Here is a 27,527-nt window from a genome sequence, read left to right as displayed (position 1 = left end):
TCCACATGCTACTTCCAATCGGAGAACCCCGTCCCCCCGTCAGGTGAAAATAAATTGGACTCGTCATGCATAGAAGGAAGCATGAGGTCAGTCCGTTACTCTCCCCAGGTTGGCAGAGAGAGTCTGTGTGCGCCCAGGATTACATTACCCGGTAGATAATTGACATAAAAAAGGGGTTGCAAAATCGTGGGATAAAAGAATTAGGAAAGAAAAATGCATCTTTTTTTTTTTTTTTTTTTTTTTAACTTAAATTTTTATTAATTTTACAGGACAGACAAAAAACGCACAGTATACAACAACACCACAAACATACAAAGAAAGAAACAAAACAAAAAAGGACAGAAAAAAGAAAAAGACATCGACATTGCATTTCAAAATGGTTACATAAGTGTATCTAGGCATTTACTATTGACTCTCATTCCCCCATACTCTTAAATACTGTCCATTTATACCATTTGTCCTCCATTTTTTCTTCCTGTAGTCTCAGACGGTGTGTCAGTTTCTCCATGAAATGTATCTCCTGAATCAAGTCCTCCCATTGTCCCTGTGTTGGAGGCTCCATCTGTCCCCATTTTCTTGTGATAGCTTTCTTTCCTGCCGCCAACAAAATGTTTACCAAGTATCTATCCTCTCCTCGAATCTTACCCCCCGTCAAGTTTCCTAAATACAGAACCTCACACTTCATAGGCACCTCATATCCCAATATTTTTTGTATCTGATCATGTATCATCTTCCAAAAATCATCCATTTTGGGACATTTCCAAAACACGTGTGAGTGATCCACAGAAAAATGCATCTTTAAGTACAATGACAAAGCCTGGATGCCAGCTTGAAAGTGGTTGGCACAAGACAAGTAGGTCTTCATTCATGTTTTGGCCTTTAATTTGGTTTTTATTTCACATCCGTTAACGTGGAGTCATTTGGCGGCACAGTGTAATACTGCAGCGTTGTTAACAATGACAATGCGGGACAATGGGAAGTGCTACAGTACAGGCAGTGGTGGAAAACGTACTCAATGGTTTTACTTAAGTAAAAGTATCAATGCTGCAATATAATATGGAGTAAAAACTACAAATGTATCGGCATCAAAATGTACTTAAAGTACCAAAAGTAAAAGTACATTGTGCAGAATGTCCCACTTCAAATGTATGAAAAATGTCAAATCTTTTGAAAATAACAGATCTACAAGCTCACAATGCGTCGCTTGTAGATCGACTATTTTCAAATAGACGAAATATATATAGAACTTAAGTGGTTAATTAAAATGAATCTACTTCATTAAATTAAGTGTTTCAATTCATATTTAGTAATACAATCTAAAAAGTAACTAGTAACTTAAATATAATTGTAGTGGAGTAAAAGTACAATATTTTCCTCAGACATGTAGTGGAATAGAAATAAAAGTACAAATACCTCAAAATTGTACTTAAGTAAATGTACTTAGTTACTTTCCACCACTGGCTACAGGTAAAGAGGAGCGGGGATGTGAGGATGTCTTCTCCTACAGTATGTGTTTGTGCTCAGCGCTGAACGCCTGCACGGCCCCACAGACACTGCATTTATCAGGAGTCGTCTGGACTGCACATTTCTATGCAGCCCGGGGCCCCCGGAGCTGTAATCCCTAAAGTCAACAGAGCTGTAACTGACTCCGGGCTGTAAAAGAAACAAGCCTCATTGTCACCTCTTCCCGACGACCCCCCCACCCCCCTCCTTGTTGTGTGCGTCTGTCGAGGTGTTTTGGCACGCCATCACTCTCCTCCCCCCCTCCCCTCCGCAAGAAAGTAATTGCTGGGAGGCAGGCTGAAACAGCTGCGTGTTGCTGCCCACCGACAGCAGTCCCCAATTACAGCCCCCCTCCGCACACACACACAAACACACACACAGACACACAACACCATGTCAAGGGGCTTTCCTCGGTAGCATCATCCCACTGCTTTTCGTTGTCTGCGGTCAGTGCGGTGTCTATCTGTCCACCAGTCTTCTTATAATAACCAGTCCCGTTTTTGTTTTTCGTTTTTGAATCTTACTGAAACCCCCTCCCTACCCTGGCCCCGCCTCTACGGATGCCTTTTAAATGTGCCCCAAAAGAAATACGCAAGGACAGCCTGGCGTGATAATGCGCGTAACTTCCTCGCCCTCCGTTGCGTAACTCTCTCTCTCTCTCTCGCCGCTGTCCTCGGCTGTTCCGTTTGCCTCTCCCTCATAAAACAGCTGGCACTCAGCCTCACATCAAAACCATTTACTCCCGGCGCTATACAAGCCTCGATCAAAGGGTTTGTCTCTGCGCCCAGACACCTCAGCTCGAGCCCGGTCGCTCCTGATGCGGCTGAGGAGGTGGCTGCGGTTGGCGCAGCTGAGGCGGTTTGGCGTGGGGGACGGGCGCGCTATGCGGTTTGGAGTTCACGTACTCTTTTCCACTGCTGAGGAAGTGCCACATTTTGTTTGGAGAGCCTGTGAGTGCTACTGAGGTCTGGTCACACAGATTGCAGGCGCAGATGCTTATGAAGTCCATATAACAGTCTTTAGCATTGTATTATTGTCAGTGTCATGTATAAAATGAATACTTTGAGTTCATCAAAGGATATTTAGGAGGTGTGCATTAAAGACCCATTCCACAGTATCATAATGTGGTTTAATTCCTCTGTTCAATAATGTACAGAGGAATACAGTATTTTTCTCAACCCTTATGCTCTGCTCTGTCTTTGCCCTCATGTAGCATTGCTGGACCTATTGATTATATGCAATCAATCAATCAATGCCAGTATGCCACACCTCATTAATACACCAATATGACACAGCTAGACTCTCCATGCCCCTGCACTCAAACACAAACACCTGTATCACTATGGCTGCTGGCAAGAGGCAATATGTAACATACTTTAACACATCAGGGCTCAATATGTGTATTTAATTTGTGTTCTCTGCCTTTACTGATTGACAGACTTGACAGGAACAGGGGAAAGAGTCAGGGAGTGACACATAGTACACGTGTTATATACATTTTAATATATAATGTAATTAATATAATTAAATTTTTACAATATACTTGAATTGCAATGTAAATAGTAACCTAGTAACCTAGCCATTAGGTTATTTAATGTAGGCAATGATAGAATAGGTTGTGCTTCTGGGCAAACATTAATCATAGAATAATAAGCAGTGTGCGTCTTATAGAAACTTTAGAAGCGGGGATGAAGGAATAATAAACTTGAGGCTGTCAGTCCAGTGCTGTAGTGGAGTGTATATACAGTATGATGTTAGATTAACCACTGCGTATCTATGTACGCATCAATGAGGGCTAATATTGTTAAGGCCTGTCCACACTGGACCGACGGTCGGCAGTCTCCAGTCGCGAGACTCCCCGACAAGAAGCTCCCGTCGCTTGCCGTCCCTAGCACCTTATCGACGCGTCAGAACCCGTTGATGAAGAACCGATGTCCGGTCGGTTGCCGATGTCGGGAGCGACGCTATCCATGTTGTGAGCATTTACCCCCCTGTAAATGTGCCCCTGTAGATTGGACTTCTAGTCTGCTTGTCATATTTCAGGGCTGACTACTGGTGTAGTGTGTGAACTAGATACCATATTCTCAATATCAACTCTCAATTAATATATATAATACCAATCAATCAACTCCAAAGCAAGACTAGCGAAAATAATGCTATCTTTGTTTGTTTTGTTGTGAAGCGCTGTGTTGCCAGATTCTGTGAGTGAAACAAGCGACCAGGTCTTTGAAAACAAATCCAAAAGAAGCAACCAGTTTCACTACTTTACTTGAGCCCTATTACATCAGCTATTTTTTTAATGAATCATGAAAACAAGCCCAAATAAGCAACTACACTTCAGAAATAAGTAACGGGCAACTATGAATATTAAGCTATGTTACAGGACAACTAGCCCAAAGTGTCTTATAATAAGCAGTCCTGGCAACACTGCAAACCAGCGCTTTCTGCAATTTGCATGGTGGAAGACTGTCTTTGTGCAGATAAAAAATGCTAGTCGGTTGCAATATGAGAGTTTTAAGTAGTCTTTGACTGGTCTGGACAAGTTTCCTCGGTCTGGAGTCACCTTTATAATATTTTTGTTTTCAATATACTACCTTCTCTGTCGAGTATCTGAAACGGTTCCAATGCAAAACAAATGGTACCAGTGTGACTCTTCTCTCTGCATGACTCTTCAACTCTGAATATAAAAGAAAATGCTCTGACAGCAACATGTGTTGCGTGCGTGTGTGCACATGCACACATAGACACACGCGGCTTCAGCAATGTCCCACGCTGGCCTGTTGTCCAATCAGATGAGGACATAATGCATGCTTATCATAACGCATGTCTTTGATGAGGCTTTGATTTGTGAGTGGGTTTGTGACATCATGCCCCATCCGTTTGCACGCCCCCCCCTTGTGTCAACTCCGTTTTGTGTGAATGATCCATCTGAAAACCAAATAAATAATAATAGTCTTTATTGTCGCCTGAGGGATATTCACCTTCACAGTCTGTTTCAACAGAAAGAACACATGAATATGTAGCACGAAACAACATAATTAACACCAAGACAAGACATGAAGTCCCCGGTATGAACAGAACCATCATATCAGCGAGGCAGTTTGTTGAGCTGGGGCTGGCAATGAAGGACCGGGAAGTCTGGCGTAGCATTGTGGAATCCATGATCTCGACCGCGGTCGAAAAATGATGATGATTGTTTAGTGTGGTTAAAGGGACACAACAGCTACTAAAACCTTTTGCCATTTCAAAGTTCTGTATCTTCTTAAAGATGTAGTAGGGGCTGATCAGTATAATTTGCTTTTGTGAGTGCTAAATGTCTGATGTCTATATTGTTCATGTCAGAAAGTGTGGTTGCAGGATTTTAAATCTCTATATCAATGCTTTGTGATGCAGCAGTGTATTGAAGCAGTGTACAAGAAACTTCCAGATTTGTCAATGGTAAGCTTCAAGAACATTTTAACCAAACGGAGAACACTATGTTGGGGATTTGGGGATTTTAAGTTCACACTGACTGTGTGTGCCTCACTGTTTGGGTCGGTGTGGTTATTAAATTAATATTTCACGGAAAGAGTTGGCTTAATTTCTCCCCAGTAGTTGGACCACGGAGTGTTGCTTAATGTCAGGATATTAACCTGGACTAGGAAATTAAAAATGATTTCAGCAGAAAAATATTAGCGGGTGAAATGTCTGACCCCGTGTTTGTCTTCTCTCGCAGTGCATCGACAAAGCCAGGGACCTGCTGGATGCCGAGCTGACGGCCATGGCTGGAGAGAGCTACAGTCGAGCTTATGGAGTAAGAACCCACAGCCCCCCCACATCCCCTCTTCTAAGACCACACACACACACACACACACACACTGGATTAAGCTCCATACATCAGTCAACCAGCTCATTCTCCACAATCCTGTACGGAGGGCCTGGGTCCAAAAAACTAAATGATCATCACGCGGTGAATCGCAGAATTCAGATGTTCAAAGACGCCAGATATTGCAAATCAACCACACACATTAAACCTGATTTATACTTTCATGCACGGTACGCTGTCGTATGCCAAAAATAGCCCGACTCACAACGTGTCACGGCACGTTATTTTCGGTGCACATTTGGATATTAGAACACTAGCACAGACTTCAGACATCGCAAATCCACCACAAGCAGACGGCAGACATTTAGACTGTGAATGGTCAATGTACAGAACCCCACACGGTTCCAGATGGGGCACAGGCCATGGGTTTTGACACATGAAGGTCATATGTACACATTTTGTGCACACCACGATTTACCAGATGTACCAGAGCAACACCATGTCGTCCTCAAGGATTCCATATAAATGCTGAGAACAGCGCCTCACAGAGCAATGAAATTAACAGTCCCATTTGGACTGTTGAAAGGTTATACTCCAACATGAGGTCTTTGATAATATATATACTGCCCAATTTAGTGTGTGTGACCGTGTGTGTGCGCGTGTGCGTGTGCGTGCACGTGTGTGATTTTCCCAGGCCATGGTATCGTGCCAGATGCTATCCGAGCTGGAGGAGGTAATCCAGTACAAGCTGGTGCCAGAGCGAAGGGACATCATTCGCCAAACGTGGTGGGAGAGACTCCAGGTATGTGTGCCGGCCCGGCACGCGTGTCGCACAGACACACGCGTGTCTGTGTACTATATCTCTGCGTGTGCACAGAAATTGTGGCCTTGTGTGGCTGAACAACGCACTCCAAAGGTGGCATGCTGCAAGACCTCTTTTGCTTTTGACAGACGTGAACAGACAGTGGAGTTTGACAGATAGACAAATGGACAGACGTCAATCCAGCATCATCAGTGTAGGACACTCTTGTCACGCCATATACAGTATAAGTACACACACACACACACACACATGTTAACATGAAAGACACAGAACTCTCTGTAGACAATCCATCGCGTAGTTACTTTCCCCTGTTCATAGGAAGTGGCAGAAGGCAGATTTAAAACTCTGGAACATCACGTTTTGAGAGGAAGTCCCTCATGTGTCACGTTTGCATAACGCACAGTCCAAAGCCCATCCAGCACATGTTGCTTCCTTTCAGACGGATTGCGATTACCGCCATTATGGCAATTACAGTCATACCTGATAAAACGCTCTCAAAATAATGCAGAAGACCCACAAATCGTTGGAAGAATGTCACTAACTCAACACAAAATCCCTAATACGCGTCCAAGATATGAAACCGCGCTTTGAGATAGATTTCAAAGGGGTTATTTTTACAGCTGCTATTATAACCGAATCACAGCGCGGCTCGCTCAAGCGGCTACCGTCTTGTCTGTGCATGGTGTGGGAAGTAACGTGTAAATGGGTACAGCGACGTGCGTGTGGCTCTTTGATCTGCGAATGTGTCGATGGTTTCTGCATGACAGCGTGGTGTCCTGGAACCCTGCTCTGTTTAAAATGACGGGTTCCATAATCCCTTCGTAGGACGTATCACTATATAATACCTCATAATTAACTCCATATTTAAACTTTTTGTGTTTTTTTTTTTTTTGGTAAATGTATGCCCTATTTGATCATTCTACAATGTCACACAAAAGCTTCAAGCTTGCAAATGTGATGCTTTTGAATTAGAATCCTGAAAAGTACCAGTACCAGTCCACCCAACAGAGATTATATCTGCCCATTGTTGGCCTGACCTTGTCAGGCAGCGTGGACAGACATACACACATTTTACAACATTTTACCACTTCAGCCATATTGTATACTTGCCCATATAGAGGTGGCACGCGGTGAAAATATAAGCCTGGCTTGTACTGTAGATTGGTTTGTAGATGCCCAAAACACGGACGCCAGGCTTTTATGTCATTTTTGGACAGGGTTTCTACCACATGATTGACTATCTACAATAAATGCTCTTTTCACCCTGACAAGAATATCCTTCTGTGGGCTGTTCTGAATCGTCGTATTTCATTTTTGTCGCTGTAATTTTGGCATTAAAAAAATAATAATGCTAATGTGAAGATATTTGAACACAAAAAAATCAGCCTTCAGCGACTTCATTCCATGGGCCTCACACTGGTTTATTCTCTGTTGATGTACCTGACCGCCAACTCCCTTTAACTCCACCTGTTGCCGTGACAACAGCCAAACAAGGTGGTTTTTCCATTCTCTTCAAAGTCTCCCCGGAGGGGTACATAGGTCGGCAACATGCGCACGCACGCACACACACACACACACACACACACACACAGCACAGCACATGTCCCAGCGTGGTAAAATGAGGCCTCCTTGATCATAGTGACGTTTTCCGTTAATAAAAAAGATGAAGTTAGTGTTTGAGGACGTGGAGGAGGGTATTGGGGGGGGGGGGGGGGGGGGGGGGGCTCTCCCTGAACAAACAGTCACACACACACACAGGGTCCATAATTGCAGCACCAGAGACGGGCAGCGCGGCATGACAGGTTAACCCCCTCCAGTGGTGAAAGTACTGTACATTTACTCAAGTACTGTACCTTTTGTTTTAGGTACTTCTGCTTTACTGGAGCATTTCCATTTTCTTTTATACTTAACTTTCTTAATTAAGACCTATTTTATATGTTGGCTATTAAAAAATAGCTGATCTATAAGCTCACAATGCCTCACATCAAGACTCTTGGCTCATGTGGATCCACATTGTTCTTTTACTTTGATACTGAAAGTATATTTTGATGCCAATACTTTTGCAAGGTCAAATGATAAATACAGGCATTTTACTTGTAACAGAGTACTCAGAGTAATCTGAGTACTTCCACCACTGATCCCCTCCCCCCCATCCTCTCTCTCCTCTCAAAGTGATTTATTGGTGGCTAACCTCACACATCTGTCAGGGAGTCACCACAGCCCTCTTCAGCCCCTGCTCTCTCTCTCTGTCTGTCTCACACACACACACACTCGTTCTCTGTTTCCTCAAAAGACTGGAATTATGCCATCGCATTATGAACGCTGTGCCATCATCGCTTAACGTGCACATTGCCGTGTTTCACACGTGAGTGGGTTTTTTACACACGTGTGCGAGCGAGAGAGAAAAGCAGCCTTGTTAACCATGTAGGTCCCCTAGGACCCTGCTGGACATCTTTGGCCCTGACCCCTTCACACAAAGACACACACAGACACACACACATATCATCCTCTCACGTGTGTGGTGTTGTTATTCAGTCCAAATCCATCCTCCATTAACTCTGACATTGTACAAAATGGTTCCATTTTATACACTCTCAGATAGTTATGCACCGAATTCGGCCACCGAAACTATTCAACAGAATAAAAATGCATATTCACTATTCAGTTCGGTTGATTTTTTTAGCTAAAACCGAATAAGTCAAAGAACCAGGGTTACCTTTTGTAACCTACTGTTTTGTTGTGAGGATGTGATCAAAATGTAATCATGTATTTGCCATTATTTCTTTCTTACCCATGTCCATATATATATATACGTACCCCGACGCAAGGGTGCGTCATATCCCAGGTCTGTATATATACGGACCCCAATGTATACTCTGTCTATTAGTGATGCGTGGGCCGCTCATGCGACGCGTTGTGAGCTTGTAGAGCGGCTATTTTGGGTGTTGGTGCGGGCTGGCTCCTGTGGCGGGGCGGGGCGGGTTATGCAAAAAGTCCGGCCCGTTCAACACTACTGTCTATATATTGGTTCAGTCCCACAGAATATTTTAACATTGGTCCGGTTGCTATGGCCGCTCCAGCTAAGGGATTGAAAATATAATCACTGTGTAAAGCAGTTGAAAGCAGTTTGTATGGCGACCCTCCCGCCATGTAAAAGCTTCTGACGAAAGGTAAACAGTGTGTGCTTGTTCCAATGATACTAGAGTGTGTGTAGCGACTTCCGACTTTTAAAGTGAACGTGTATAGTGGCACCTGGAACTGGGATTAATGCTAACAGCTAGCCGCAATAAAATAGTTATAATGTAGCTCTACAACAAAGTTACGGCCATGGCAGCGATCCGTAACGTTGATGTCCTCCTCCGACCAGGGCTTCAAACACAGCTATAGGTCTTTGGCTTGAGAGTTTCTGCTTATGAACTTCAGGCAGTACTACTTGTCAACCTGCAGGTGTCCTAACACCAGGGTCTGGATTGTGAGCTTGTAGATTGGCTATTTTTGGCAATCAAAGATTCTTCGGTGTAGACGGAAAAGGTGGTATACTACAGTAATTTAAATAAGTGCTGGATTGTTGCTTTAACTGTGTGTGTGTGTGTGTGTGTGTGTGTGTGTGTGTGTGTGTGTGTGTGTGTGTGTGTGTGTGTGTGTGTGTGTGTGTGTGTGTGTGTGTGTGTGTGTGTGTGTGTCTTTGCTCTGCTCTGTAGGGTTGCCAGCGCATCGTGGAGGACTGGCAAAGGATTCTGATGGTGCGCTCCCTGGTCATCAACCCCCATGAAGACATGAGGACCTGGCTCAAGTACGCCAGTCTCTGTGGAAAGAGTGGCCGTTTGGTCAGTACTCGCTTCATCACACACACACATTAAACAAGCCTCGTCCCCTCCCCCACACAGGTCAAGATAACCATACTTAATATGGGTACTGAGACCATGTTTACTACTGTATCACATGATTTAACACTTTTCGCAACAGGGGGCCACATACAGAGACTATGGCTATTTGGGGGTCTCTGTTGCTTAATCGCTGGGTCAAGCAGTTGCATTATGAGAGACAGAACTGGCACATACAGCACATACAACTGACTCTTTTACATCAGAGTTTAATCGTTTGGCTAATATGGGATTCATGCTCAATGGGTTGAATTTATGATTAGAATTGTACGCATAATGTATTGGCTATTAAGTGCAAAGTGTTTTCTTTCCTTTTTGTTTTTAAATAAAAGATAACCTTCTGTGTGATATCTTAAACGCTGAACAAAATGTACTCATAGTGCTGTAATTCAGGTTTAAATGGTGTTTGACTACTTTGTAACATGATTTAATGGGACGTATTATAGTTATAGCTCCGAGGCTCCTGTGCCAGCCCCAGACCGAGCATAATTTTATGCATTGTTCAGATGCAGTCAAAGATGATTAACTCTCACTTGTCAAACGAAAGCGAGAAAAAGGGGAAATTAGTCCTTGCCCAGGGGCTGGGCACAGCAGTGAACCCTAGCCGTGAAACTTAACTTAATTTCAGGCGGTTTGTTGAATTTGTACTGATGAAAGCAGCGCAGGCCGTCCCAATCATGCTGTTTGGAAACACTATCCCTTATGTGCCCAGTAAAAGTGCCACAATAATTCCTCTACAACCATGCTGTTTTTCTAACTGATTGTACGAGATTGCAGACAGGCCCTTTTGCAGGCTTACACTCGAGTGCACGCACACCGCTCCACAGTACACACACACACATTGGCAATCACCGCAGTCACATCCAGCATGATGTCAGTGAGAAAAGAACTGTGATTGGCCGATTGGAGCCGTCGGCTGCTTGGGAAACACGAAGGAAGGCACGGGTGGATGAATGACTTCTCTGTTTGATAAGACCGTCCAAGCCACCCCACATCACCTTGATAAGACCCGTCCACTGTGGAGGTCTGAGGCTTGGCTTTACCAGCCACCCCACATCACCTATAACTACAACTACAACTATAATAACCTTGACACGCACGCAAGCGCACACACACACACACACACACACACACACACTTAAGATGGTCCAAGTTATTTAGCATTTCTTGAATAAATTAACGGGAATCTACACGTTTTAAAACCTAAATCCCATTGTTCTGAAGTGAGGAGATATATAGTGTGGGGGAAAAATACCCTATGACCTATGTCCTTGTGTGAAATACCAAAGTATATACCAGACCAGATGACATCAAACACAATGTACAGACAATGTCTAGCCATCTCTAAGAGTGTCTGTCTGTCTGTCTGTATTTGCGTGCGTGCGTGCGTGCGCACATACTGCTAATCTCGCAATCTGCTGGACCGCTGAGTGCCACATTACTGTGCACTTTATCTTTTCACATAAAACATTTTGAAATGTTTAACTTCAATTGTATAATGGAAGTCAAAGGGCCTCTCATCGCAGTGAAACCTGGGCCACATTTGTAGCCACACTTCACATAACATGAGAGAGACAACTGACGTTTTCTATGTCCAAAGTCTGAGATCCACATTGGAGCCACCTCGTTTCCCATGTGGATCTAGAGATCCAATGGGCTATATACTGTACACACACAGAATAACTTCCTACTTCACAGGTGTTACCGATGATACTAATTAAGGCTCTGTTCCATTTAGTGTGCAGTGGTTCTCCAACTTTTCAATTTCAAAGACCCCCGTAACTTGAGAGTGTACAAATGGAACCAAATGGACTCTTACAGGTCCATTTGGTTCCATTTGTACACTCTCAGAGTTACACACCCATACGGGTCCCATTTGGAACCCACTCAAGAACACTTTGAGACCCACTGGTGTAGCAGATTGTTTTTCCAACACGCACAATAGCAGCACCCTGACTCTGTTTGACCAGAATGGAACAGAGCCTTCATTAGTATCAGTGGTTAACACCTGTCAAGGAAGTAGGGAAGGGGCCCGAGTTCTTTCCAAAATGGCGTGTGTGCATAGAGCGCATTCGGTTTTTTCCCCCTTATGAACAAAATCAGCTAAATGTCCCTTTCTTTTTTCTGACTTGTCTTGTCATTTGCCTTCTCTCCAGGCGCTGGCCCACAAAACCCTGGTGCTCCTGCTGGGAGTGGACCCGTCCAAGCAGCTGGACCACCCGTTGCCCACCGTGCACCCCCATGTCACCTACGCCTACATGAAGTACATGTGGAAGAGTGCCCGCACGGTAGGAGCCGACCGAGACCGTCCCGTCCCCATGGTTCGTATTGAACTTTTCCTGAGAAATAGAATCCAAAAGGAAAAGCACGCACAACTCAAAAACGATTCTACGGGTGCTGAACAAAAAAATCATACAGATAAGAAGGTAGGAAGTCTGCGCACCGATCCTGAGCTCCCAACATGTATTACTGTAATAAATAAGATGCAAACAACATTTAGACCCTTGCGGGCTTAGAGTATATATTAATAGAGACGGCACCCGAGTTCTCCTCCCATCGACTTGCATGAAGTTGCTCAAAAGCGCATGAGGCGATTTCACTCCTCCTTCCGGGTAGGAACAGAGTGCATTCTGGGATGGATTGGGCCTAAACACATGAACGCGCTGCCGTTGACTATCATTGCACGCGTTCACGTATGAAACAGCGTTCACGTGTCATCATGAACGTGCACAATAATAGTCGGACCAGTGCGTTCATGTGTTTGGGCCAGCGTTCCAATACCAAATTCGGCCACTATGTCCATTTCGAATCAGGGTTTCCTCCGGGTGCCGTCTCTGTTAATATATACTCTAAGCTTGCGGGTCTTCGTCTTCCTGATCAATTTATACCAGTGGGTCTTCCTTAATCAATTTCAACCCTCCGTCCGTATTATGGGCATTTTAGGTACAAATTGTCAAAAATAGCCTAGGCCAAATGCTTACATAATTATACAGTCTGTACACCGGTGTGGTGCAGCAGAAATAGGCCATCTACAAGTGGCACGCTGTGAGCTTGTAGATGGGCTATTTGAGGTGTCTGTGGTTAAAGAGGTTTTATTGGTTCGATACGCTTGTGTTTGAAAATGGACTGTGATGGAGGACGAGTAGGAGAGGGGCGGGCTGTCAAACACAGGAAAGGGGGGGAAAATGAATAACGTCACTCCTGTCTCGTGGCGGAGACCGCACGCCGCCATGCCAGCAGGGGGTTCGATCCCCCACGCTCCTCCCCTTTTTCCCTGACCCTGCAGACATTTTACCCCCCCCCCCCGACACGCACGCACACACACACATGCAGTGGCACTCTCCAGCAGACGTCAAGTAGCCAGGGCTGTTGCTCACAGAGAGAGCAGGAGCTCATTAGGGAAGTGTCTGACAGAGACTTAGGTAAGTGTGAGCGTGAGTGCGGTATGTCTGCTGCTGCTGGAGACCAGCTGTACCGCTCACAAAGCAGGAATGTGTCACACACACACACTTACACATACACACACACACACACGCATGCGTACGTACACACGCACACACGTGCACACAAACACACTTACACATACACACACACACACACACACACACACACACACACACACACACACACACACACGTACACACGCACACACACGTACACACACACGCACACACACACACGTGCACACACACACCCCCAGAGCCAGAAGAGGTCCCATCCCCATCTTTGCAGAAGTGTTTTGGAACAGCAGGGCGCCTCCGTTCTCAAGTCCTGCTGGCACATGAAAGGTCACTCGTCATTTCTTGCCACTGCGGGGGATTCGTTACAACTTACACTATAGAAACATAGCCGCACCGACGTACTGTAGCTCCTCTGTCCTCTTGATGTACGGACCCCGCACATACGCGCCTCTGGACGAGTAACTGGAGCCGCTCAAATTCTTCAGCAGTTTTTTTTTTTGGGTGGTTTATTTCCACCAAGAAAGTGTCACACCATCAGTCATAGTCATGTGCTCACTGGATAGTGTGAAGTCCATGTGCTCACTGGATAGTGTGAAGTCCATGTGCTCACTGGATAGTGTGAAGTCCATGTGCTCACTGGACAGCGTGTAGTCCATGTGCTCACTGGACAGCGTGAAGTCCATGTGCTCACTGGATAGCGTGAAGTCCATGTGCTCACTGGATAGCGTGAAGTCCATGTGCTCACTGGATAGCGTGAAGTCCATGTGCTCACTGGACAGCGTGAAGTCCATGTGCTCACTGGATAGCGTGAAGTCCATGTGCTCACTGGATAGCGTGAAGTCCATGTGCTCACTGGATAGCGTGAAGTCCATGTGCTCACTGGATAGCGTGAAGTCCAGTGTCCATGTGCTCACTGGACAGCGTGAAGTCCATGTGCTCACTGGATAGCGTGAAGTCCAGTGTCCATGTGCTCACTGGACAGCGTGAAGTCCATGTGCTCACTGGATAGCGTGAAGTCCAGTGTCCATGTGCTCACTGGATAGCGTGAAGTCCAGCGTGAACCTAAGCCGTTGTTTTAGATGGAGCTGAACCGCTGTTTCATTCGGCTGTCGTTTAGATCAGTGGTACCCAAAGTGGGGTCCGGGGACCCCCAGGGGTCCTTGAGGAAGTGCCAGGGGGTCGCCAGCGTACAAATGGACCATGGGTCCATTTGGTTCCATTTGTATGCTCTCAGAGTTAAACATTGATTTTACAATGTCATTTGGGGTCTCAGAGATAGAAATGCCATTAAATGGGGCATCGTAGACTAATGCATGTCAAACTGGGGGGTCCTTGAAATTAAACGGGGTGAGAATCACTGCTAGAGCCGTGAAAATCTTCTCTTATGGGGGTCCCTGGCATATCTTTTCAAATGGGGGTCCGCGGGCTAATGAGTATCATTTTGGGGGTCCTTGACATGAAAAAGTTTGGGAACCACTGGTTTAGATTAGAAAGTCCTTTATTATATAAATGTTTGAATATGGTATAAAGGCATGAGGGGTGATCTTAACCACATACAGTAAGCACTACTGACACAAATAGCTGATCCACAAACTGGCCTGGCTCATTGTGAGCTTGTACTGTAGAGCAGCGGTTCTCAAAGTTTTTGGCTGGGGACCGCCAGGAATGCTTTGGCCATGTCTCGCACCCCTCCCCCCTCCCCACCACCAATACAAACTGAAAATATATCATAAATATATCATAAATTATATATTTATGATACCCCCCAAGTATGATAACCCCCGAGGGGTCGCGAGACTCGTGACCCACGGGTCGAGAACCCCTGCTGTAGAACAGTGGTTCCCAAACTTTTTAGCCAGTGACCCAAAAGAGAAATTAGATTTTTCCGAACTACTGAAAATAGCAGATCCACAAGCACACAACACGTCGCTTTGCGCCGGCGTTGTGAAATTGTAGATGGGCTATTTTCACTACTTCTTAAATACTTGTTTTCTAAGTAAATGGAATTGCTTAGATCTTTAGGAAATATAGGAAACCAAAAAAAAGGGACCCATACAACTGTGTCCGCGACCCACAAATGGGTCCAACCCGGTGCTTGGGAACCAATGCCGTGTAGAGTACTGTACTCTGTTCTGTTGGAATGTTCTCCGGCCAGTTGGGTAATAATGTGTTGTTCACCCAGGGTTCTGTGCTCCATCCATCCCATGCAGATCGACGCCTTCCAGCACATGCAGCACTTTGTCCAGGGGATGCAGCAGCAGGCACAGCACGCCATCGCAGCCGAGGACCAGCAGCACAAACAGGAGCTCCACAAACTCATGGCCAGGTCAGCCCCCTGCTTGCTTCCCCACAGCCAGCCAGCCATGCTGCACTGCTACCGATTCAGCATTCAACCCCATACGCAAGACCCTTCGAAATCGAAAGAAACCGAAAAGGGGGGAAAAAAGGAACATTTGGGGTTGATCACATCACCAGATGCTTTTAAAGAACCGCCCCCCCCCCACACACACACACACACACACACACACACACACACTCACACACACATCTTCAGTCCTTTCTAGATGGATACAATGAGTTTTGTTTGGCTCTTGTTTGAGCGTAAAAAAAAACATTAAGGGAAGTTAACTGCATGAACCCTAGCGTCCCTATTCTGGGGTGAACAAATAGCCAATCTAAAACCTCACAACGTGTTGCTGCGATGCATGGTGAGATTTGATGTGACAAAATGAGCAGACGTAGGTATAGAGGGGTACTCTGTTCAACAATGTATGTAGATTTTAAGTGATTATGGTAAATGTGTGGTTAGTCACGTTTACCAGGACTAACGAGGCCAGCGGGTCATACGGAGTGCAGGGGTTCAGCCGCTCTGATAGGTCGGTGAAAATGCAACAACACAAGTTGATGCAGGGGAAAAGTAGCCTCATTCTCTGCCCTCCAATTAGAAACAAGACGGGTCATGTGCAGAACGTTCAGCTGCTTTTCCATGACCACAGCCCTTTATATCCCTTCTTCTCTTTCCAAAGCTCATCATGTTCTCTCTCTCTCTCTCTCTCTCTCTCTCTCTCTCTCTCTCTCTCTCTCTCTCTCTCTCTATCTCTCACTCACACTCACACTCACACTCACACTCACACACACACACTTGCCAAGTCGGCACAAGTGCCCGCATTGTATCCAAGTTCTTATCACCAACCAAACATGGCACCGTGCCTACAGGTAACACAGACCAGGTGCTGCTCTGGTATGTAATTTGAATGTCTGCACCTGCACTCACGGCCCTGCCATGGGTGGTGTTTCTTTCAGTCGGGCACCCTCCTGGCACAGAGCTGGCACCTTCCTGCTGTCATCATCACCCATATTAGGAATGACAGGCAGCACGAGACGGTAGTACCTGACATGCATATTAGGAACTCGTAGAGTTCATAGGTGGGGGGGGGGGGGGGTAATTATAAAATGGAAAGTTTTTCTATTTGCATAAGTTTTCGCTAAAAGACTTCAAAGCCTGTGGAAGTTGTTTGCACGCTCTGCAGGCTCATAAAAATATTTACTGTGGTATCCCCAAAGCTCTCCCCTCCGAGGTCAAAATTCAAATCACCTCTCCAGTCTCTGGGAGATAATTAAAAAAACTCAAATCACCCAGGGCCATTTTTTTGGGTGGGACGGGACGGGACGTTAACTGTTGCCACAGCTGGACAGAATCCTGTCATCATACTGTAGTCCATCACTCAGTGGCCAAGCAACTGACGATAAACAAAAAGATGAAGAATCCTGTCATCATACTGTAGTCCATCACTCAGTGGCCAAGCAACTGACGATAAACAAAAAGATGAAGAATCCTGTCATCATACTGTAGTCCATCACTCAGTGGCCAAGCAACTGACGATAAACAAAAAGATGCAAAGCTGCCTTTTGTCTCCGTGATTGTAGACAAACATTCCGTATGCCTAATATATGCTCCGTCATACGATGTTGTCACTAAGGCTGTCACGATCATGACAGTTTAGTTGACAATTAATTGTCCTACAAAGAATTGTGGTTAATGATTTAATTGTGGGGTTTGTTTTGCCTTTTAAGCTTTGTAAACAAGAATTGCACAGGGCAGATATGACAATGTAATTATACAAAGCATATTAGTGGAACACAAACAAATGATAGACAATGACCGGTACCAATAATCAAAACGAATCATGTACCATGACCAAAACAGGCCATAGACTTAATATTGTATTCTTTAAAAAAAAAATTGCATTCGCAACACGTTGTAGAGTTTATTTTGTTGCTATTTTTGAAAAGATTTGAACATTTATGAACAATGTTGCTCGAAATGCCCAAAATAGGGTTGCCAGGTTGAAAGTGAAGGCCTGTGGACGATGCCTTGCAAATAAGATGGAAATATCGTGACATTTCCATTAATTTAATCTAGCTGTTTTTATACAGATGGATGGAAATGTTCCCTACAATTATGGAAACATTTTTGCGATTAACTCAAATAATTGCAATCAGGTGATTATTATGATGATAATTGTGACAGGCTAATGTCACTCCCCGAAACAGGCCAAGCTCACAACATGTCACACAGCCGTATGTGTTGTGATTCGTGAATATCACCAGATGTCCTTCAAAAGCATCTGGTGTTGTGATTAACGGAGTATAAATGTAAGCATCAGACAGCAAATCACAGTACATAAATCAGGCATTTACACACACACACACACACACACACACACACACACACACACACACACACACACACATGCACATGCACACACACACACACACACACACACACACACACACACACACACACACACACACACTACTGTACTGTACTGTACAGGCCATCATGCCTTCTAATTTAATCATATGGGACAAGCAGCAAGCATGACGCCAGCATTTTAAGTATTTCTGTAAACAGGGGACACTGTCTGGCTGAGGAATGCATGTTTAGGGGGACACAGACACACACACATACCTGTATAATCTTTGTCAGAAGAACCAGACGTGCTGACACACTTTCTGGAATACAGGTCGACAGAGTGGAATGGTGCACACCTGGTCCACACACTCTCTCTCTCACACACACATACTCACGCACACATACTCACGAACACAGACACGCACACAATTTTTATTTGCACAGAGAGAAAATCCACGCTTTCCTAGATTTTTTATGTGATCAGGCTGCTTCCCCTGTACACGCCTACAGTACATACTGTATCTACTGAACCCCCCCCCCCCGTTCCCTGTACAGACTACAGACGAACATACTGTACAGTATAGGCCTCCAGTCCCATCCCCTGTGCACTTAAACATACAGGCCTACGGACCCCCCCTCAATTGCCCCTTACAGACCACCACACAGGCCTAATGCTCCCCTCCTCCTCCACTGTACACACAAACATAATGTACCCCCCCAGCTCCCAAACATTCATCATCGTTCATCAACGCTTACTGTACAGCGCTCACATGGTGAAACACTCAGCAGAAACTTACGTAAACCATAACGGTGCGGGACAGCCGAAAATGGGCGTGCTGCAGACTGCAGCTGATGAATGGCGGCCCTCGCCAGCTCCTCGGTCCAACCTCTGTGTTCTCACCCCGACTGCTTGTCTCTCCGCTCCAGACAAACGTGGCTGGTTGGAGTGTTTGACTTAAGTGCCTGCGTCGTTTAGCGTGATGGATGGAGCTAAGAACCACCAGCACCCCCACCGCACGTTTCCACATGACCCCAGATCCAGGCCTGGTGGACTAGGGTGGGGCGGGGCGGGTGGAGGTATGGGTATGGCAGTGAGGATAATTAAATGACCCTGTGCAGTGCCTGATCTCTAAATCTTTCAGTAGCTCTCAACGCACTGTTGCCTTTGGTAATCATGTCTTTAATAAATGCCCTATATGATATCCCAGTCTCCTATCATCATCATACTCTCTCTCTTTCTTTCTTAACCCCTTAAGACGTGAGGCCGGTCCTACACATGCCTTCTAAATCAGTACTTCTTAAACCTTTTCGTGCCAAGGACCATCAAATTGATACAGTACATGTTGGGCTGCAGACGCCCATCTGACAATGTTTTGCGCCAGGAAGGGACCCCTTGAAGATTTGTTCATCCATTAGTTTTCAACATGTTTCAAACATTTTCAAGATTTTAAAAGATTGTTCCAAAATAGCAGCTGTACAAGCTCGCAGCATGACACAAAGTGGCACACTGTGAGCTTGTGTCTGCTTTTTTAACCAAACCAACGCAAAAAGATGAATGGGCTGCCTTGCAGTGCCGTGAAGACTGAGTTATACTATACTTGCACACAGGTGTCGTGCACCAAAGATAGACTCACTGTGACCTTGTAGATCTGCTATTTTTGGTGGTGACACCTTCACGCAACCAAGTAGAAATCCAGGCGAGGTGTCGGTGCCAGCTCTTCCCTCCTATTAGCCATGCCGGCAGAAGTGTGGTTTTAACGCTGCATCTGTATTGCTTGTGGAACCCGTCACAAGGTGTCTTCTTACAAACCACAGAATTATTGACTTTTTACTAAAGAGACAAGCCTTTGGCCTGGAAAAAAAACATTTTTAATATTCATTCACATCACTCTGTGGATGGATCTTTGCAGAGGGATACTTTTTCGTCCTTAGCTTCTGCACTGTTAACATGTGGTTTGATAAATATTGATGTAGCCCAGCTAATTAGTCAAACTCTAAATGCACTTGTGCCGCAAGCAATAATTGTTTGATTTATTTGGGAACACTAATAGCAAGATGTTTTTTTGTTTTCTTGTTGACGACGTGGCGCCGAATCAAGCCAGCCGTCTAGGAAAGGGAGGGTCTTTTTTATGTCCCCCACAAAAGTAGGCCAATCACAGCGTGCCTACTGTATTTACACTGCTGCTACGCCTGTCCTAGCTCAGCCACATTTGCACACAGAGCAGCTCATTTTAGCACATTTATTGGTGATGTGTGTAGGCATTTTTCAGGATATTATGCATGTCACTGGAGTCCAGCGTGAAATGATGGAAGAAAGCAATTATCCCACTTCTGCAAAAAAAAATGTTTTCAATTTACATTTTAAGATGTAGGCTATTATATGTATGGGAAATTGGGAATTCAAGCCTGCTAGCCATTTAACTGACAATTAATTTAATTAACTGTCTGGAAGCCTTTTCAATTCCACAGGGAAACCACACTATTATTAGGTTGTGTCTTGTTTTAATTCAGCTGTATTAGCTGTTGTGCTTTAGGGTCTGTCTGTTACAGTATTTTCATTATTTTCTGTAAGTCTACACATTATGCTTTTCTTAGGTTATGCTGCTATTCACAACTTTAGCCACATATAAACAAATGTTTTACATTTTCACTCAATCTTTTCTCCATAGACTAGACTTTTCCAATCAATTTGCTTTTTAAATATGCATTAAAAAGTAGCAAAAACTTTAACATAAAATAATGATATTTTCCCATTTTTTTGTATTTATTAATATAGTTGAAAAAAATATGCATTACTTTTTTTATAGTATATACATTGCAATAACTACCAGGGCAGGTCAGGTTATTGTGGCTTCCTGGTGCCGCTATAATAAGCCAATGTGAAAAGGGTGGGATTTATTCCTCAGCCTAGTAGAAAAGTGCATGAAAGTTTTCACGTAAATTGCACGCTTCGTTCATGATTTGAGGCCTTTTGTTCAAAACGGGCCAATCCTGCAAATTTGGAAGCCAATGTTTAGCCAATTAGGATGGAATATGAAATATCTGACAGATCTGTCTTGATCACACTACTATAGAGATGCTGTGTACCGTTTTGCAGTATTTTTGGGCAGAATCTGGAGTTATAGGTACAGTATAAATATGAAACTCTGTCTCATGGTGGCGCTATAACCAGCCGTTCTGAAGAATTTGGGGCAGAGGTTTGTCGAGTGTGTGTGCAAAGTTTGACATCTACCGGGCCAACTGTGCCGGAGATTAGCTGTACACAGACAGACGGAGTGCAAAACACCTTCGGCCTGGTGGACTTGTCACCGATATATGCCTCAGCAGCACACAGCTTGGGAGCTGTTAACTGATTACTGTTAACTGTTGTATGTCCCTGTGTAGATGTTTTCTGAAGCTTGGCGAGTGGCAGCTGAGCCTGCAGGGCATCAACGAGAGCACCATCCCCAAGGTGCTGCAGTACTACAGCCACTCCACTGAGCACGACCGCAACTGGTACAAGGTCAGTCCCCCGCTGCCTCAACTACCACCTCTGAACCTCTCGCTGCATGTCCCGCCATGAAAGGTCCCAGGTGGGCATGAGGGTCGCTCCACATCCACAAATATCAGATGATATTATGGCATCTACCGAGGGTATTTTCTCTATTGTGTGCATTCGTGCATGGTTTTGCGTGTTCCAATTATTAAAGCGTTCTTATAATCATTGTCCCTTCCAAGACCTCAAAGGCACAACATGACGGGAAGAGGGGAGAGCATCTGCACACCCTCTCACCCACACGGCAGGCTCCCAAAACAACAGGCTCCACTTTCTTGTGGAGCCTGCAGACTGTGCGTGCCTCCCTCATGTCCAAGGTCTTCATCCCTCTGTTCCCCCTCCCTGCTTTTCAACATTCAATAGCAGGTTGCGTAATGCAACAAACATGAACAACATCTGTCTGGACCCTGAAAAATGAAAAATAAAAAATCCCCCAAGGAGATACCTTGTCTTTCCCCTCAGTTAACTGGACAATTATTGGCAAACCCCAAAAAAAAAGAATAATCATAATCATATGTGATTACTGCCTGCCCTTTATGCAGTAGAAATAAGACTCGCCCAACCCCAACCTTTTTTTTACGAGCGGATTCTTATGAATATCAACCGATAATCTCCAGTAGGTTACTTATCACTTGAATACAATCAAGCCAGCAGGCCTACTGGCTGCGATTAGGCAACGCAGAAACGCGGAGACGTACGAAGTGCCGTTGGTCGTGTTGTCTGACTATTACTAACCCTAACCCTATATAACCCTAACCTTAGTCTTAACCGGCCACGTAAGGCCCCTAACCTCATATCAGTCTTAACCGGCCACGTAAGTCCCCTAACCTCATATCAGTCTTAACCGGCCACGTGAGGCCCCTAACCTAATATCAGTCTTAACCGGCCACGTAAGTCCCCTAACCTCATATCAGTCTTAACCGGCCACGTGAGGCCCCTAACCTCATATCAGTCTTAACCAGGCACGTAAGTCCCCTAACCTCATATCAGTCTTAACCGGCCATGTAAGTCCCCTAACCTCATATCAGTCTTAACCGGCCACGTAAGTCCCCTAACCTCATATCAGTCTTAACCGGCCATGTAAGTCCCCTAACCTCATATCAGTCTTAACCGGCCACAGTTTCACAATTTTTTCACTTCAGCGGCAGTAATTTCACTTCTGTGTTTCCTAATCGCAGCCAGTATACATGCAGTCGGGTGATAAGTAACCTACTCGTGATTATCGGTGGATATCATTCGAAGCGGGTTTTTGGACATAAATGATGGAGAGTTGGTAACCAAATAGACCCCTATAGTAATTTAACTCTTGTGTAGTGTAAAATAAAACCAAGTGGACCCTTACTGTAGAAAGTTGACTCGCCCTCCCTCTGACCGGCGCGTGACCTTTCCCTTTTCCGCCAGGCCTGGCACGCGTGGGCAGTGATGAACTTCGAGGCGGTGCTGCACTACAAGCACCAGAACACGGGCCGCGACGAGAAGAAGAAGCTCCGCCACGGCAGCGGTGCGAGTGCCACCAGCGAGGCCAGCAACAGTGACAGCGAGGTGGACAGCACCGACCACAGCCCCGTGCCCTCGCCCGGACAGCTCAACAAGAAGGTGAACGAGGTACGACGCCGCTTGTGCTGAAAGCAGCAGCAGCGGCGGCGTGGGAGAAGTACTCCAAATATATAATATAGGGCTGAAGTGGTTAACTGTATGTTTTGTTAATAATAATCCAAATTTACAAAGTAACTAGTAACTAAAGCTCTCAAATAAATGTATTGTAAAAAGTACAATATTTGGATCTGAGATGTAGTAGCAGTAAAAGTAAAAGTAATGTAAATTGGAAATACTTCAGTAAAGTAAAAGTACCTTAAAATTGTACTTAAGTACAGTACTTAAGTAAATGTGCTTAGTTACTTTCCACCACTGGAAAAAAAATGCTGATCTACAAGCCCACAAGGCATCACACAATGTATACATTTTTGCATCATACAGTGTTGCCGAGGATATTCACAGCCCAAATGTTGGATATTTTAATATTAGACTTCAGTGCTCTGCTCGTGCACCCACAGTTCAGGCCCAACCCTTGCGCCTCCCATAAACCAATACCAGTGGAAGGTCAACAGGTTCACACTTAACGGCTACACGCAAACAAACAAATAAATACCATGCTAAGTGACCTGTCCTCCACGGGTCACAAGGTGCAACTCACTTGAAGGTCCTTCATATATCACCCTGACACATGCAGGTATGCACACAAACAATTAAACGCTTTGTTAAGTCCACAGTTTGACAGCTTAAGAAAACAAGTCAAAGTGTTGTCCTAAATCACGGTAATTATAGACTGAGTATTTACTCAACTATGAATCACACTCGTGTGAAGTGAGGGGCGCACACACTGTGGCTGCCACTTTCAGTCATTTCCACTGTCATCTCTTCTAAATAGTCAATTTGCTTGTCACCTTTTAGTGGTGTGGCATCATCATCTTTATCCTCACCCGCCTTGTCATGTTCAAGTTCTTCTCTATTTTCCTGGCTGGTGTTTTCTTGGCTTAACCCATTTTTGGGCGGGAACCCCTTTCGGTGTTTTGAGCATATTTTATGCTTTAGCTGTTGAAAAATAGCAGATCTACAAGCTCATAGCCTACGAGCTTGTAGATCTGCTATTTTTGAAAAATCTTTGAAAAATCTTTGAATATATATTCTTTCACAGCGAACGTGTTCAACTCAAATCTTTGCTTCTGGGGTGGTCCCTGGAACACCATATTTTCAGATGGGGGTAATTACATATAATTCTGGGGGTCCTTGATATAATAATAATAATAATAATAACTTTATTTATATAGCACTTTTCTGGACAAAGTCACAAAGTGCTGCACAACAAATTCACATGAAAATCGAACACATCCAAACGGATGCAGCACAGTAAATCAAGAACCCACAGCAGAAAGCATATTCATATACAATATAAAAACAACAACAATGTAATAGATAAAAATAAAAATACCGACAGAATTCAGTGAACAAACATTCAACGGGGCTAGGGGGGGAATGCTTTTCTGAACAAGTATGTTTTGAGAAGAGTTTTAAAAGATGCAATGGTATCTGCTTGTCGGATGGTTTTGGGGAGGGTGTTCCAAATTTTAGGGGCACGGACAGAGAAGGCTCGTTCTCCCTTGTTTACCCGATGAAATTTCTCGGGAACCTTTAGGAGAGCCCCGTCTGAGGACCTAAGGGTACGGGGAGGGTTATAGGGGTGTAGGAGATCGGCAAGATATTGGGGTGCCTGGCCCATTTGTACCTTAAATGTTAGTAAAAGGATTTTTAAATCAATTCTAAAAACAACAGGGAGCCAGTGAAGTGTAGCCAGGACCGGAGTGATGTGGTCCCGTTTCCTGGTGTTTGTCAGGAGTCTGGCGGCAGCGTTTTGGACAAGTTGTAAGCGGGAAATGGATTTATGGGTTAGGCCTGTGTATAGTGCGTTACAATAATCTAAGCGTGATGTGATGAATGCATGAATAACTTTTTCAAGGTCGGGGACTGTTAAAAATGGCTTGATTTTAGCTATGCTTCTTAGTTGGAAGAAGCATGCTTGTACGGTTTTCTTTATTTGGGTGTTAAAGCTAAGGCCTGAGTCAATGAAAACCCCAAGGTTTTTTGCTACCGGTGTGATGTTCATAGCCATGTCTGCTAGGCTGTTTTTTAGGATGTCGGTGTCGCTTGGAGGGCCGAAGAGAACTATTTCTGTTTTATTTGCGTTGAGCTGGAGAAAGTTTTGGGACATCCAACTATTTATGTCCAGGAGACATGCCTTAAGGGCGACTAGACTGTCAGGGGTAGGGGACTTTATGGGGACGTATATTTGGGTGTCGTCTGCATAGCAATGGAAAGTGAGGTTATGTTTATGGATAATGACACCTAGGGAGAGCATGTAAACTGAAAACAGTAGGGGACCAAGTATGGAGCCCTGGGGGACACCACAGGTGAGTGGGGCTATGGAGGAGGAGGCATCTCCGGACGTGACGCAAAAAGTCCTATTTGCCAGGTATGATCGGATAAGTTCCAGGGCTGTTCCCTGCAAACCAACCCATGTCTGCAGGCGGTTGAGCAAGATGGGGTGGTCCACCGTGTCGAAGGCAGCACTCAAGTCCAACAAAACCAGTACTGCACAATCTCCGTTATCGGTGGTGAGAAGTAGGTCATTGGTGACCTTTATGAGTGCTGTCTCTGTGCTATGATGGGCTCTGAAACCTGACTGAAATTTTTCAAATAGGTTATTGTTGTTCATGAAAGTTGTTAACTGGGAGCATAACTTTCGACAGAAATGACAGTTTGGAGATGGGCCTGTAGTTATGTAGCTCCGAGGCATCTAGGTTAGGCTTCTTTAAGAGGGGTTGTACTATGGCGTGTTTGAAGACAGCGGGGAAAATAGCAGTGGATAGGGAGGCATTTATAATGGCAAGGAGGTGGGGTAAGACTGTGGTGAGCACTTCCTTTAGCAGTTTGGTTGGTATAGAGTCCAATTGCGAGGTGGAGGATTTCATTGAAAGAATAATATTTCCTAATGTGTGAGGAAATATATGAAATATGAAATAGTTTAAAAACCACTGACACAGAAACATAGGGTTTTTCAGAAAACTCTCATGATTTAGAAGACATTTGTAGAATCGAACTAAATGGGTTAAAGTTAATAGACCATTGCCATCGTACGATTGATCAAACTCGTCATCGTCCCCGATCATGTCCACTGTCATACTGTCTAAAAGCTCAATTTCCTTCTCACCCTGACACTATCATCATCTTCCACGAGACAGGAATGCAGTGTGTTATAATTGTATCGTCATTTAGTGCCCTAAACAAACATAGACTCCATAGTCTCCAAGTCCATAGACTTGGCTGGGAAACGATTTACATCATAAGTAAATCTAATGAATTTTAAGTTAGATTAGACCACTTTGCTCTCATTTATCAATTGGACAAAGCCGCTTATTTTCCTAGCGTGCATTTGGTCTGAGCTTTGATAAGTCGGCTGAAACCGTCATTTAAATAACACACTCTAAGCATTAATGCATAAACATTAATGGCTGGTGTGTGATGGGATGATTATATCTCCGATCTCTCGTGGCCCAAATAAATCCACAGACTACCTGCGCTGGGCACAGGTTTGGAGAGTCAGGTTTCTATCCTTAACGCAGGTTGCACATAAGTCCAGAGGACGTAGCTTCTATATATATATATATATATATATACGCTTGGAGACCTCACTGTCCATGAAAAGATTACAGAGGCGCCGGACGCCGGCTTATGTTCTTGTCTTGCATAAGCACTCATATAGCCTAGGTCTGAGCCAGGTCTGCAATCCTATCTGTATGATGTTACATGAGTGAATGATTAAGCACCTAACTTATAACATTGCAAATAGTCTATGTTAGATTGTTTCCATATCGCTTGATTTGAATTGCTTGCCATTGTCACTTGTACGGTAATGCATATCAAACCGGGGGTCCTGGAAACGACAAAGGTTGAGATTAGAATAATCGTTTTGAGATCACAGAGATCCATAACGCAAAACAAATATATTGCAAGATTATTGTTGACCAAAATGAAACCAAACAAACAACCAGGCAGAGCATCAGCTGCTCTTACTGACTGTATGTAATCTTCCACGTGTGTGTTTCGTCTGCAGGACCTGTCCAAGACGTTGCTCCTCTACACGGTGCCTGCTGTCCAGGGCTTCTTCCGCTCCATATCCCTGTCCAGAGGAAACAACCTCCAGGACACTCTCAGGTGAGGGATAGAGTTCTCCACACACAGGGGTTGGGGGAGGGGGGGGGGGTA

At 44.7% G+C, this 27,527-nt stretch overlaps 1 protein-coding gene across 6 annotated transcripts in view; it reads left to right on the top strand.

The window, feature by feature from the left end:
- mtor (mechanistic target of rapamycin kinase) overlaps window positions 1-27,527 on the top strand; it is a 141,249-nt gene that overhangs the window by 96,073 nt on the left and 17,649 nt on the right. For 3 of the 6 annotated variants that reach the window (XM_083769578.1, XM_083769576.1, XM_083769574.1), the window contains exons 34-41: window positions 5,219-5,296; window positions 6,003-6,110; window positions 9,833-9,958; window positions 12,172-12,336; window positions 15,687-15,802; window positions 21,557-21,674; window positions 23,109-23,312; window positions 27,376-27,476. In XM_083769578.1, the coding sequence (XP_083625704.1) occupies window positions 5,219-5,296; window positions 6,003-6,110; window positions 9,833-9,958; window positions 12,172-12,336; window positions 15,687-15,802; window positions 21,557-21,674; window positions 23,109-23,312; window positions 27,376-27,476 (1,016 nt within the window). The remainder of the gene's footprint in view (window positions 1-5,218; window positions 5,297-6,002; window positions 6,111-9,832; window positions 9,959-12,171; window positions 12,337-15,686; window positions 15,803-21,556; window positions 21,675-23,108; window positions 23,313-27,375; window positions 27,477-27,527) is intronic. The other 3 variants (XM_083769579.1, XM_083769577.1, XM_083769575.1) reach the window with 2 other exon arrangements.

Source organism: Protomyctophum parallelum (assembly GCF_964188405.1).
Source record: "Protomyctophum parallelum genome assembly, chromosome: 7".
In the NCBI taxonomy this organism is placed as follows: domain Eukaryota; kingdom Metazoa; phylum Chordata; class Actinopteri; order Myctophiformes; family Myctophidae; genus Protomyctophum; species Protomyctophum parallelum.
This window is presented reverse-complemented; position numbering and strand designations above follow the sequence as displayed.